Below are 14,370 nucleotides of genomic sequence, written 5' to 3' on the forward strand. Positions count from 1 at the left end.
GTCCAGCACTGCAGGGCAGTGGGGAATCCTGGAAGAGGGAGGGCGAAGTATAGCAAAGCACACAAGACTCTTTTACATGTAGAAAGTGGGGGGCCAGAAGGCACTCTGTTCTGCAGAACAAAGGCCCTTGGCTTTAGCCCACATGACTTTAATTAGGGAAGGTGATGTAGGTTAATGAGCAAAATCAGGTGCAGGTCATGCTAAAGCTCTCTCTTCGTGGTTGTGCTTTTGCCCATGCGCCAAATGTGTTTACTGCATTGTTCAGCAGCTTCAATGGTCTCCAGCAAGGGTCCAGGACCTGGGCTCCCCAGACAAAGGTAAGGTGACATCTTACTTCTGATTTTATTTACCTGAGGCCTCTCTCTTTTTTCTTGATGAGTCCGGCTAAATGTTTATCAGTTTTGTTGAGCTTTTCAAAGAATCGTGTTAGTTTCCTTGACCTTTCATATTGTTTTTAAAGTCTCTGTTTATTTCGGTCCTGATCTTTATGATTTTCATTTTCACACGAACTTTTGGATTGTTTCTTCTTCTTTATCTAGTTGCTTTAGTTGGAAGATTCGTTTATTTGAAATGTTTAAATGTGTGTCCTGAGGTAGGCCTGTATCATTATAAGCTTCCCTCTTAGAATGCTTTTGCTGCCTGCCGTAGATGTTGGCATGTTGTATCCATTTTCATTGGTCTCAAGGTATTTGTTGATTTTCTCTTTGAGTTCTCTGTTGACCCATTGCTTGTTTAATAGTATGTGTTTAGTATTTGTGCGGTTTTTTTCAGCTTCATTCTTATAGTTGATTTCTGGGTTCATCATGTTGTGATCAGAAGTGATGCTTGAGATGCTTCCAGTATTGTTAAAGGTATTGAGACTTGCATTGTGGCCTAACATGGGATCCATCCTGGAGACTATTGCATGTGCGCTTGAGAAGAATGCATATTCTGATGCTTTTGGAAAGTAGATATGCTCTGCTGCTTTTGGATGGAATCTTTTGTATATATCTATTAAATCTGTCTGTTCTCTGAGTTCCCATTGTGGCACAGCCGAAATGAATCCGACTGGGAAGCATGAGGTTGCAGGTTTGATCCCTGGCCTTGCTCAGTGGGTTAATGATCTGGCATTGCCATGAGCTGTGGTATAGGTTGAAGATGTTGCTTGGGTCTGGCATTGCTGTAGCTGTGGTGTAGGCTGGCAGCTCCAGCTCCAATTTGACCCCTAGCCTGGGAACCTCCATATGCTGTGGGTGCAGCCCTAAACAACATAATAAATAAAATAAAATAAAAAGGGATAGTTTGAGGGGTTGTGATTAGCATATGCACACTGTGGTATATGGAATGACTGGCCAACAGGGACCTGCTGTATAGCACAAGGAACCCTGCCCAATATTCGGTGACAATTTGTGTGGGAAAAGAATCTGAAAAAGAATGGATGCATGTACATGTCAAATTGAAGCACTTTGTTGTGCAGCAGAAATTATCACAACATTGTAAATCAACTATAAAAACTTTTAAAAATGCAAAAAAGGGGCACAGTTCTGGAGTTGCCACTGTGGCACAGCATGTTAAGGATCTGGCGTTATCACAGCTGTGGCATAGGTTGCAACTGTGGGAACGATTTGATCCCCGGCCTGGGATGTGGTCCGGGTTGGCCATTTTAAGACAACTTCATGTATATTCTAAGATGGAGCTTTTCCTTTCTAGCTTTTCTTTTCTTTTTCTTTTCTGAAAGAAGAGCAAGGCAAGCACTGTCCACAGAGATGGTGGGGTGGGCCTATGATGGGTCTCAACTCTGATGACACGTGTAGCAGCTGCACTTAGAGGAACAAGTGCAGAGTCAGAGACCCACTCTGGGAAGGGAAACCACTGGTGACCCAGGAGATGACTTTCATCAGGCATCTGCAGTAGAGCCACAAGCGTGTTCAGAGTGTGGAGTTTTCTAGCACCCACTGCCCCCAGTGCCCCTCAGTCCTCAACGTCTTCCCACTGAAAGCTCACAGACCATTGTGTCCCAGTAGTTATCCCTCTCTCCATCCCTCCACCAAGCTTATAGTGACCTTGTCTTAAACGTTCTGAGAAAAAAATCTACCCAAGTGAGAATGTCCATGACTTCATACATTTTCTACTGGCTCAAGAGGTGATTTCCTTCACACAAACTATCCTAATTTTAGCAGAGGTGTTTTGTGGCTTCAATAAAGTGCCATTTCAGACATCGTTGACCAAAGGACATCATTTTGGACAGACGGGGTAGCTCTCTAGATCAGCCCAAGAGCCAGGCAGATAATAACATTTCTGAAAGGAAATCCTAGAGCTACGAGACCACTTCCTTCCCCTTTCTCAGCAGCTGCTCCTGAGGGGAAGTAAAGGGCATGGAATAATTACTAAGCTCCAAGCTCCCACAGAGGGCTCATTTGGAGGCTACCTGGGAAATAGAGAAATAGCACAAGTTCCCTTACAGCCCAGGGCTGAGATCCCTAAGGTTATGCCAGAGGTCCTGGTGTTGTTGAACAGAAACATCCCCATCAACAACCCAGGAGCAGAGGCAGGCATCCTGGACCTGAGCCTGTTAGTATGTTCATTGTTGCACATAGGAATAGCCTTTGAGCGCTTGAGAAGGGTTTTTATTTTAATTTCCAGTATTGTAGCACATTGAGGAAGGGGCAATAGGTCATCAGGGTAGATCTCGGGCAGGAAGGTAAGCTCCGCAGCTGGGGTAGAACACAAGTACCAACACAGCCCGGTGTGTATTTGTACAATAGCTAGCACAGACCAGGCTATCCTAGTGCAGTGAGGGTTATGAAGATAAATAAGGCATACTCTCCATCTGTGAAATGTCAAAGTCAAGTAGGAAGGAAAAGCCCTAGAAGTGGTTAAGAAAAGTATAATGAAATTTTGACCTTGTACTGTTTGGGAGGAAGGACGATGTAAACCCAAAGTGTTTTTGACCAGAAGACAAGAGGTCCCCTAGGAAGTTTATGGGAGCCACCAAATTGAGGGGAGCGTGCACAGAAAATAGGTGGTGGGGGAGAGCAGGTAAGAGAGGGTCTCTGCAGGCTTGATGAGTCCAGAACGGCTCTACAAACAAGGACAGCAGGGGTACTTAGAGCCAGCCTCTCTGGACAGGGCGAATGGACTGGTGAGAGAAGTTTCTTTGACACACTGAAAATCCCAGAGCGAATCCTTTAGGATGACTATGGATTTAATATTCTAGCCCCCACAGGGAGACTCAGAAAGTCAGGCACTCTAAAAAAAAAGGGGGGGGGAGTCTGTTTTACAGCCAGTACAAGGTTCTGGACCTCTTGAATATAGTGTCAGTGGATAGCACCCCTCCTTCCATCCACCCATGAATTCAGGGGAGCTATGTTTTTGCTTCCCTCATGTTTATGGAACTCAGTTTTCTAAAGGTAAAATGGAGTTGAATTATGCATCTTCCTGTGTTCACACCTTCATGCACTGGTATCTATTTCTTGGACATCTCTTTGGAGCCAGGCATTATCTTAGGCACTGGGGAATCACATGATGAGCAGAACACACAAGGACCCTGACTTCTTGCGGGTTTCATTCTGGTGCTGAAGCTGGACTTAATGAAGTAGGTATAATCAGTTATAGCGGTATTGAAAGAAGGGCAGTGAAGGTTGATACTGGAACCCCCAGCAGGCTGCAGAAAGCTTGAGAAGTTCTGTTAGGGACATTTGTGCTGGAACCTCAGGGAGGAGCAGGACTTGATGCAGGGACAGGGGCTGTTGGGAAGTAGTGCTAGAGAGAATGTTCCAGGCAGAAGGAAGAATAGCTGAGAATAACCAGAGATGAGGACTAGGGAGTGGAGTTGAGGGGAACCTGTGTGTTCAGGAAGCTGATGAATATCATAGTTGATGCTAGCAAAGCAGGCAGTGTTGGATTGATGGGGGTGTTGAATGGACAGGTCCCAGAGAGACAGTCAAGGTCAGGCAGGCACTGATGGAGGAACTCAGAGCACCCAGGATGGCATCTGCTGGCCATCAGAGGGAGAGCCCTGGGTCCGAATGGACTGCTGGTTGGCCAGTCGGAAGCTATGTAAGCCCAAATGTCAGCTCTGCCTCCCTTGCTCCCTTCTAAAGCACAGGCTACAGTGCCTGGCAGTAAGAGTCACAAGAGAAAAGAGCAGATGCAGATTCTGCTATTTATCTATGTGAGACTTTGGGGGCACCTCATTCTTTGAGCCACAGTCTCTGCATAAGCACAGGATAACAGCAGCATCTGCTTCCAGTGGCTCTGGAGGGCATTTAGGGTGTTCCCGAGTTGGGGCTGCTGGTCAGACCCCCTAGATGCAAGTTCCCTTCCTTTCACACTGTCTCCCCACCAACCTCCTCCCCCTTCTCCTCCACAGGGAGGCTCTGGCAGGAACCTCCTCTGCTGTTTGACTTTGTAGGAGATGCTCTTTATTGGGGGAATATCTTGCTTTGAGCCTGTCCTCGGGTCCAGCAGAGCCAGGCCTGCAGCCCAGTGTCCAAGTCCTGTCCTGTCCAGGTGAAGGGGCACACCCTCAGAGGTCCCTGCATCCTGCTGTGTGTCAGGCCCTCCTCTTGCTGGCCACTCAAGGCATTGCTCACCCCTCTCCCCTTCTCTGCTCCTGTGTGTTGCTGTGGGGACATATTGCTGACAGATCTGTACTTTTGATAGCAGGTTTTGTCTCCCTTTCCTAAAGGAGGATTATTCACTGTCATTCTTCGCTCCCATGTCACTTGCCCTGCCTCCCCGTGGTAGGTTATAGTTCTGCATCCCTCTGCTGTCTGGTTGGCCATGAAGTTGAGTGGATATGATGTGTGCCAGTTGCACGCAAAAGCTTTACGAACCATTGTGCATTTCCATAAGCTCTCTTGCTCTTTTCTTTTTCCTTAAGTGTCCCAAATGTGGGCTGCTTCTTCAGCCTGGGTCCCAGAATGAAGAAGAAGCATGAAGCAGTCCTAATCAGAGCCACATAAAACTTTGAGTTGCCATGCAACGTAAGCGAGGAAATAAATCTTTGTTTTTGTGTGCCAGTGAGATTTCCGGGTAGTTCCACCATGGTATGACCAAGAAAAGAATGATTACCACATTTTCTTTCTGAGTCTTTTTGAAAATTATTTTTATTTTTTTGTCATAGCTGGTTTACAGTGTTCTGTCAGTTCCGTCTGGACAGCATGGTGACCCAGTCACACATACATGTATACATTCTATTGTCTCACATTATCATGCTCCATCATGAGTGACTAGATATGGTTCCCAGTGCTCTACAGCGGGATCTCATGGCTTATCCACTCCCAAGGCAATAGTTTGCATCTATTAACCCCAGATTCCCGGTCCATCCCACTCCCTCCCCATCCCCCTTGGCAACCACAGGTCTGCTCTCCAAGTTTGTGATTTTCTTTTCTGTGGAAAAGAAAAGCTTTTGATTCTTATGTTAGCAATATGCCATAGTTCCTGACATGTAGCATTATTATTATTATTTTCGAAGCATTCCGAAATTTGGGTTTTTAGTTCTTCTTTGGACCCTAGAGTTATTTGATAGAGATATTTCAGCTATTTACCAGTTGAAAGGCCATTTTTTCCCTGAGATTGTTCTGCTTTTATTGTCTCTTTTTCAGAGGTCATTAGTTGAATTATGGCTGCTTTTTGTCATTTATTGAAATTTTCTTTGTGGCTTCATATGGTGTCTTTTCTTCCCTATATGTTCTATAAGAGCTTGAAAGGAAAGTGTGTTTATTACTACTATTGGAACACGGTGATGTGTGTGTGTGTGTGTATACACATACATATATTCACATGTCTTACTATTTTGTTTGGAAGTATCTATCCTTATTCACTTTTTCCTGTTTTTCATTTTTTAAAAGTTTTATTGAAGTGTAGTTGATGTACACTGTTGTGATAATTTCTGCTGTACTTACTTACTTTTTAACCACTTGCTCTGCCTTAGACTTTCAAGAAGGTTTTTGTCTCTTTTTATTAAAGAGTTTGTATTTCTTGTATCTTCTATAGTTTCCACTTCAAGAAAATATCTGCTGTTGTATTTAGTGCTTAGATACTATACTTTTAATGATTTCATTGTGAATGTAGGCTTTATTATTCTAAAGTAATCTGGATACAGTTTAATGGTTTTGGTCCTGATTTCTGCCTTGTTTGAGTACAAGATCACATTCTTTTTTTACATTAGCCCTCAGCTTTTGCCCACCACTTTCATTTTGTCTGAATTGCTTTACTTTAGCTGTTTCTCCTATATACAGAGTAGAATTGGGTTTTGCTTGGTGAGTCAAGTTAGAGGTTTTCTTTTAAAAGGTGCATTGAGCTCTTTTATTCAAGTAGGTCTGCCGTATGATTTTACCTGTCATATTATTTTATGTCCTTTAGCATGTAGTCTGTTTCCTGTCTTTCCCTCTCACCGTGGAATGTGTTTCATTATGCTACTACCCGAATATAACATATCCCCTGTGTTTCCTCCCTTTAGACCATATCTTTGCCCCTTAGTGTAAACAACAGTAACGTTACCTTGTCACATTTATTCTCGTTTTCCACCATCCAATACTGTTTTATTAATAGTATTATCTTTTAGTTTTTCTTTATTCTCTTGAATAAACTTAAACGTCTACTTGATAGATCTGCTTATATTATATTTATTTTCTCGGAACAGTTCCTCAAAGAAAATCGGAAACTTATTATACTTTCTATTTTTTTCCTTCTTCCATTTCTTGGTGAGTTATTTCCATGTTATTAGAGATATTAATTTAAATAATATTTTGTCACCTTTAGCCACATATTCTGGTATATGTGTATATATGTGTGTGTGTGTGTATTTTTTTTTCTAGTCTTTTTGTTGATGTTACTTCAACCCTTTCTTGATTATCCCAAACTCATATTGTCATAGTTTCCACAGAAGGGCTGATGGGAGCAACATTCTGGAGTTTCCTTACGTTTTAAACTCTGCTCATAGCCCTTATATTCAAAGTACAGATTGGCTGGCATAAAATCCTTGAAGTCCCTATATATCTTTGAGTTTCTTGGGATGCTCTTTTATTCCCTTATGGCATTAAATGTTGCTGTCCTATTGATGCCAACTGATTTTTTTCCGCTTATCAGTTCCTTGACTTTTTGGATAGGGGAGGAGCAGCAGGTTGCCAGAGGATTTTTTTTTTTATTTGAAATGTCTAATAATTTTACTAAAGCATAGAGTCAGAGTCAGAGTACTCTAATTCTGTAATGTAGTGGTGTGGTAACCACTTAATGCTAGTTAAAGGACAGAAGTATTAAAAATAGGAGTTCCCAGGAATTCCCGTCCTGGTGCAGTGGGTAACAAATCTGACTAGGAAGCATGAGGTTGTGGGTTCGGTCCCTGGCCTTGCTCAGTGGGTTAAGGACCTGGCGCTGCCGTGAGCTGTGGTGTAGGTGGCAGACACGGCTTGGATCCCGCGTTGCTGTGGCTCTGGCATAGGCCAGCGGCTATAGCTCTGCTTAGACCCCTAGCCTGGGAACTTCCATATGCTGCAGGTGCGGCCCTAGAAAAGGCAAAAAGACAGGAAAAAAAAAAAGACAACAAGATTATGTGAGCACATGTGACACCCACACACACACACACACACACACACAATATTATTTCAGGAAGTATGGAGCTGAGAACTCTTATTACTAAATCAAAACTACCCCTTCTTCATCCTATTTTCATGGATAAGGGCCCAAGAATAAGAATAACCACTGTCCCCTCGTCAGATGGAGAGTCTCTCTCTCTCTCCCCCCACCCCCATTCTGTTTTGTCCATCATCCATTCTTGAGATCCTGGGTTCTGGATTCAGGCCAAGGTTTCAGTCCTTGTTTTGCCACCTCTCTGTGTGACTGTAGGCCGTTCAATCCACCATTATTTTTAATCTCACAAAATAACTTACCTCTTGGGTGTTGTGAGGGTCAAGGAAGGTAATGCCTGTAGGGTCGTTACTGGCTGTCTGTCCCTTGATGTCGCTGTCATAAGAGTCTCTTCTCCAGCATCCAAGCTCCTACCTGGGGAGTCAGCTCAGATGCTGCCTCCAGCAGGTCTAGCACCTGTTAGCATTCTTTTGGGGGGGGCAGGCATGCTGGAGAAGGTGCCAGTAGTAGTTCCGGAGCGTGGGTCTCCGGTCCTGTATTCCTGCGGCAGAAGAGACAGGACAGGGATGGTTTGGTAAGAGGAGCTCCGAATTTTCCAGTCGTGGAGCAGAAGGGGCAGAAGGAGCTGAGCTGGATGGGGCCTGAAGACGAGGACTCCAGCGTTCTTCTCAAGGAAGCAGAATGGGTCACAGGATGGAGGAAACGGTGGCTTATTCACCAGGTTATACAGTCTCTTGAAACATGTGCTTGCCGAGACTCACTAGAGACTCCGATGCTGTGCCCTGAGGGGATAGAGATTTTCTCAAGAGAAACTGTCCTCAGAGATCTTTTCTAGAAGGAAGAATGGTCCACAGCATTTCCCAGAGAGGGTGTGTCCAGGGTCCAAGCCCTAGGCTGACTATTCTGGCCTCTTTGCTGGAATGTGGGCCCCTGTCCTTTGCTTCAGCAGCAACTGAAGCCAACCCTTGGGCTATAAGAACTGTGGTAAAATTGAGCTCCTGGTCTTTATTCTAGGCTATGATGAAGCCTGTATAGTGTTCAGTGTCGAAAGAAGAATTCTATTTTATCTTTGGTCTGTGATTTGTCTTGGGGAAAGTTTTGGTGGAAGTTACACTTTATTTTTTCTAGTGTTTTGATCGTAAGTCTCTGAATGTGTTAGATTCCTAGAGAAGAAAAGGACCTTGATCTAGTCCACCTCATGTATGTGCACCTTCAAAACAGCCCGGATTAATGGTCATTATGCTAGGACTTAGCCCCTGCTCTAGTGGAGGTTCCTGTGTTTCTATAGAGAAACATGGTGAAGACTGAAAGCTCTGGTTGGGCTTCATCCCAGACTCTGCCTCTTACTGGCTATAGTTAGTAGTGTGTGTGTGAGTGTGTTTATTAAAGTATAGTTGATTTACAGTGTTATGCCAATTTCTTCTGTACAGCATAGTGACCTAGTCACACATACATATATACATTCTTCTTCTTGTACTATTTTCCATCATATTCTATCCCAGGAACTTGGATAGAGTTCCTTGCACTGTAGTGTAGGATCTCGTTGCTTATCCATCCTAAATGTAATAATTTGCATCTACCAACCCCAAGCTCCCCATCCATCGCACTCCCTCCCCCTTCCCCCTGGGCAACCACAAGTCTGTTCTCCATGTCTGTGAGTCTGTTTCTGTTTTGTAAGCAGGCTCATTTGTGCCCTATTGTAGACTCCACATGTAAATGGTATCACATGGTGTTTGTAGTTAATATTATGTTGCTAATGGTCAGCCACATTGTAGCACGTCTCTGTGGCCCTCTCAGAAAAAGGGAATTCTTTACCAGCTGGAGTGAGAGATTTTAATTAGCAAGGACATTGTGTTTCAGCTACACCATGAGGGCAAGGAAGACTATGTCTGACTATGTCTGGGGTGAACTTAGTATTTCCCTGCCCGTACCAGAGATGAGTAGAGAGCACAGCAATTTTTTAAAAAGGCAACACTAGTGAGACTCCTCAGGAATGAGAATGTGGGTAGTCTTACTAGGTGAAGACCAATGCCAGTGATCTGACAGCTCTCCCAGAGATCTAAGCATCAAATATGTGGTCATCCCTCCTCTGAGCTCCAGTGTTCAGGTAACACCTCCTTTTGCCTTTTGTTCCCCTAGCTGAGAGAGGATGTAACTTCTTTCTGAAGTCTTTAGTCTCTGGGTTATCTCAGAATCTTTTTTCACCTTTTATTTCCCCCTTTTCTCTTGGGGGATATACCTATATCTCTAATTCCCTATGTTAAATCTTCTTGATTTCAGCATACCTGTTGTACTGTCTGTTTCTGGAGTAGGTCCTTATTGACATTCCAGGTATATAATAGTTGTCATATCCAGTATGACTATGCATAGTCATGATCTATTACAGTTTAGAGACTAATATTTTCCTATCTTCATTTTGCTTTCCACCAGTATTCATTGGGTGCACTTTATTTGACCACGACTGCGAAAGGTACGGTAACATGTTAAGACAGCTCCTGACTTAACAGGCATGCCATTTTAAACATAGGCGTCAAGTAAAAATGACATTTGTGTAGTGATTTCTAGCTTTCATATGCTGAACCATTGTGTTCCTTATACCTTATGACACTAGCAGAGCAGGTATTATCTTTACTATGTGGGTGTAGAAGCTGAGCTTCAGTCTTTCTCAGCTTTCTTGTAACAGTCACTTGCTTAGCTGGGCGATGAACCCCATATTCCTGCCAAAACAAAACAATGTGCGCAAAGTGGTAATTTCACTAACATGACTCATAGTTGTTATAAGATTTCTGAGAAGAGGAATTTCTCGCTGGAAAGTGCGAGGGCAGCTTATTGGAGGGAGATGACATTGGGTGTGCATTTCCAAGCGCATCCTAATTGGGGACTGTAGCCTCCAATGGATGACTTCACGTTGGTTTTAAGGAGATTCTCTTGCTGCAGAGTTTCCCCAGAGCAGCCTTCATGTCCCCATTTCTCAGAGTGTAGATAAAGGGATTTAACATCGGGGTCACGGCCATGTACATCACAGTCATCACTGCATCCTTGAGGCTGTAACTCGTCAGAGGGCGGAAGTACATGCCCATGACTGTCCCATAATACAGAGAAACAACTGTGAGGTGGGACCCACAGGTGGAGAAGGCTTTGCTCACACCCTTGGTGGATGGAACTCGTAAGACCGCGGAAAAGACCCGAACATAGGAGATGATGATACATAGTAATGGCACGGAGAAAACACCAACCCCCACGTACATCATCTTCACGTTGAAGTGGATGTCGGAACAGGACAGCTTGAGCAAAGGGACAATGTCACAGTAGAAGTTGGCTATTTTCTGGTTTCTGCAGAAGGACAGACGAGCAGTGAGCAGAGTGTGGAGGAGAGCATTGGCATTTCCAACCACCCACGACCCAACAACTAAGAGGACACAAGCCCGTGGGCTCATGATTGTTGTGTAATGAAGTGGGCGGGTGATGGCCATGGCACGATCATATGCCATAGCAGCCAGGATGTAGCTATCCGTGTTAGCCAAGGCAATCATGAAATACATCTGTGTTAGGCATCCCCCAAAGGAGATGGCCTTGCTGTGCAAGAGATAATTAACCAGTGTCTTAGGGATGGTTACAGAGGATAAGAAGATGTCGACAAAGGAGAGGTTGGCCAGGAGAAGATACATGGGGTTGTGAAGGCGACTGTTGCAGCAGATGGCCAGGATGATGAGCAGGTTTCCAGTCACTGTGATGGGGTACATGAACAGGAAGAGGATGAGGAAGAGGGTTTCCTGTTCCTGATGACCACTGACTCCCAGCAGGATGAAATCCAGGGCAGAGGATTGATTTTCTTCCGTCATCGCTCCTTTGTGAAGAAGGGAGGAGAAGAATCCAGAATTATTAAGGACGCTCTGTGTCTAACACCTTCTGTATTCACCACATTAGGTCATCTGAGTTTATACTTGGACATGCTGCATCCAAAGACAGCTAATACTGGTGGAAAAGCATCTCTGTTCATCAGTTGGACTCACTGTCAGAAAGCCATTTACCCATGTCTACGATGTGGTCATTGTGAATCAGAAGTGCCCATCCTCCAGAGGCCAGACACCTTGGATTTAAGTATTTAACAGATAATTAAATTTAAATTTGCAAGTGTTAGATATGTTGTTAGGCCCCATGCCAAAACCACGAACATGTCAAAAATACAGTTTGTGTATTCATTTATTCAATATCTATGACATAGTCTCTGCTATGAAGAAACCGGGTTCTCACACTAATTTTTTTTTATGCATTATAGGGAAAAGACAGCATTTTGGAGTATTTGAGGAAGGCATTTCATTACAAAGAATGTGTTATACATGGAGCATCCTGGAGAATTCGGTTGTTCTACTGACTGATCCCAGAAGTATTAGGTGTCTACACTGGTGTTATATGATTGTTAATCCGAGAGAAAACTGGGAATGGATTCTAGCAAAGCAAGCCTAGTCACATTCCTCCCCAAGTATCCTGTTTTCAAAGTGTATTTTTACTATGTGTCTTTTCTAAACCCTTAGGTGTATGTAAGTAGAATGCTTTTGTCTTTGGTTTTTCCCTTCCTTGGCTTCATTATTTCCTCGGAGGAGTCATTCAGTTCTATAATGTCTTCAGCTACTGCTTAGTCAGGTCTACATCTGTCGACGTAACCTCTCGTTCCTCTCATTCCACATTTGTCACACTCTAACATGCCCAACCGAACCCCATCCACTGCACACCCAACCTAAATAGTTGGCAGGTTTTTTGAAGAGGAAAGCTATACCTTGTTTATTTTCATCTCCTGCAGAGAGGCTCTTGTGAAGTACTGTTCATTTTGTGTACCAATCAGCTTGCACTCAGTATTTCTTGAATTATATCCAGGTTTACCATATGGGCTTCCCACATGTGGGGTGCTCTCAGGCACTCTCATCCTTCACTTCTCCATCCTGTCTTCTTGATTTCTTCATTTAAAATAATTTGTATGTATCTCAGCTTTTCCACTTTCTGTCTCAGTGCTGTAGTTTTGACCACCATCATTTTCTCTCTGAAATATTGAAATGCTGCCTTACCGGCTAGACTCCTGGTTCCCTCCTCTTTGGTATCTTGCACTTCATGGCCTTGCTAAGTGTTGGAGAGACTGCTAGCTGCTCACCCGAGTCTACTGGGTTTGCTTGTTGGGCACTCAGCTAGACTCTATTTCCCGGCCTCTACGTTGTGGACATGTAATTGAGTTCTAGCCAGTTTACCTGTGTGTTCCGGTTCTGGGCTTGCTCCATACTCTCTTTGCCCTCGTGTCAGTTGAATTAAAATGGCCAGGAGGCTGAATGAATGGTGGGGGTCACAGGGTGGAATGAGCCTGTGTCTTTAGTTCTCTACATCCAGGAGAGCCACGGCTCACAAGAAGACACCTACTGGAATTGCCACATAGGAGAGAAATAAGCTTTTATTCTTTTAAACCATGACACATTTTTTTGATGTTGTTGCCTTTTTAGGGCTACAGCTGTGGCATATGGAGGTGCCCAGGCTAGGGGTTGGATTGGAGCTACAGCTGCCATCCTATGCCACAGCAGCATAGGATCAGAGCCATGTCTGCTACCTACACCACAGCTCACAGTAAAGCTGGATCCTTAACCCACTGAGCAAGGCCAGGCATCGAACCTGCATCCTCATAGATGCCGGTCAGATCCATTTCTGCTGAGCCATGATGGGAATTCCCCTTACACATTTTTTCATCCATTTGTTATTGTAGTCCATTAGGTCCAAGTAATTCACATTTTTCTAAAGAACTGCTTCTCAGCAATGAATTCAACCTCTAACTAATTCGATCACCAATTCTCATTGTCTCCCATTGTATATATGAATGATATGGGAGGACTTGGGATGCAGATCGAACTAACTTTCCCCCAAGTGTGATGTGCTTTTTCACCTTTGCACCCAAAGGAATTTAATTTTCTCACTTCCTTGAAATGCCCTTAAGCCCCCTGCATAAAACACTTGAAGGGTTGCCCTGTTCAACAGAGCACTATAAACATTTTTTCTTTGTCATGTAAGAAGTAGAAAGCAAAGAGCAAAATGGAGCAAATGCACAGAAATTATGGTTGTCTACAATGAAAATATAAGGGAATACATGGGTAAACTAATTCATTTCAGGAAGTTAGCTATATATAAATCAATATTAAAAATAGTCAATCTTGGAGTTCCCATGGTGGTGCAGTGGTTGACGAATCTGACTGGGAACCATGAGGTTGCAGGTTCGATCCCTGCCCTTGCTAAGTGGGTTGACAATCCGGCATTGCCATGAGCTGTGGTGTAGGTCACAGACGTGGCTCAAATCCTGCGATGTTGTGGCTCTGGCGAAGGCCAGCGGCTATAGCTGCGATTCGACCCCTAGCCTGGGAACCTAGGGGTCGACCCCTAGCCTGGGAACCTGCTGCAGGAGCGGCCCAAGAAATGGCAAAAATACAAATAATCATCATTGTCATCATCATCATCATCATCAATCCTGTTCCAATACTTCGGTAACAATTTATTAGAAATTATAGTTTCAGAAAACCCATATCAACAGTAGTAAGAGAAATTTTAGATTCTTAGAATAATTCTAACAAAAGCGCTTCAAGAGTTGTGTCAAATAGGAGTTCCTGTCGTGACTCAGTGGTTAACGAATCCAACTAAGAACCATGAGGTTGTGGGTTCAATCCCTGGCCTTGCTCATTGGGTTGAGGATCTGGCATTGCATTTAGCTGTGGTGTAGGTGGTAGGACATGGCTCGGATCCCATGTTGCTATGGCTCTGGCATAGGCCTGG

General features: G+C 43.9%; 1 protein-coding gene across 1 annotated transcript; it reads right to left on the reverse strand.

The window, feature by feature from the left end:
- Positions 1-9,579: 9,579 nt before the first annotated feature.
- LOC100627505 (olfactory receptor 1A1-like) lies at positions 9,580-12,279 on the reverse strand. The gene has a single exon (XM_084985689.1). It carries the CDS (start codon positions 11,412-11,414, stop codon positions 10,476-10,478), a length of 939 nt encoding a protein of 312 aa, XP_084841815.1. The 5' UTR covers positions 11,415-12,279; the 3' UTR covers positions 9,580-10,475.
- Positions 12,280-14,370: the final 2,091 nt, after the last annotated feature.

Source organism: Sus scrofa, chromosome 12 (assembly GCF_054392235.1).
Source record: "Sus scrofa isolate SSC_HxYL_T2T_F1_AM1 chromosome 12, Sscrofa_HxYL_maternal_Yorkshire_Landrace_v2.0, whole genome shotgun sequence".
In the NCBI taxonomy this organism is placed as follows: Eukaryota; Metazoa; Chordata; class Mammalia; order Artiodactyla; family Suidae; genus Sus; species Sus scrofa.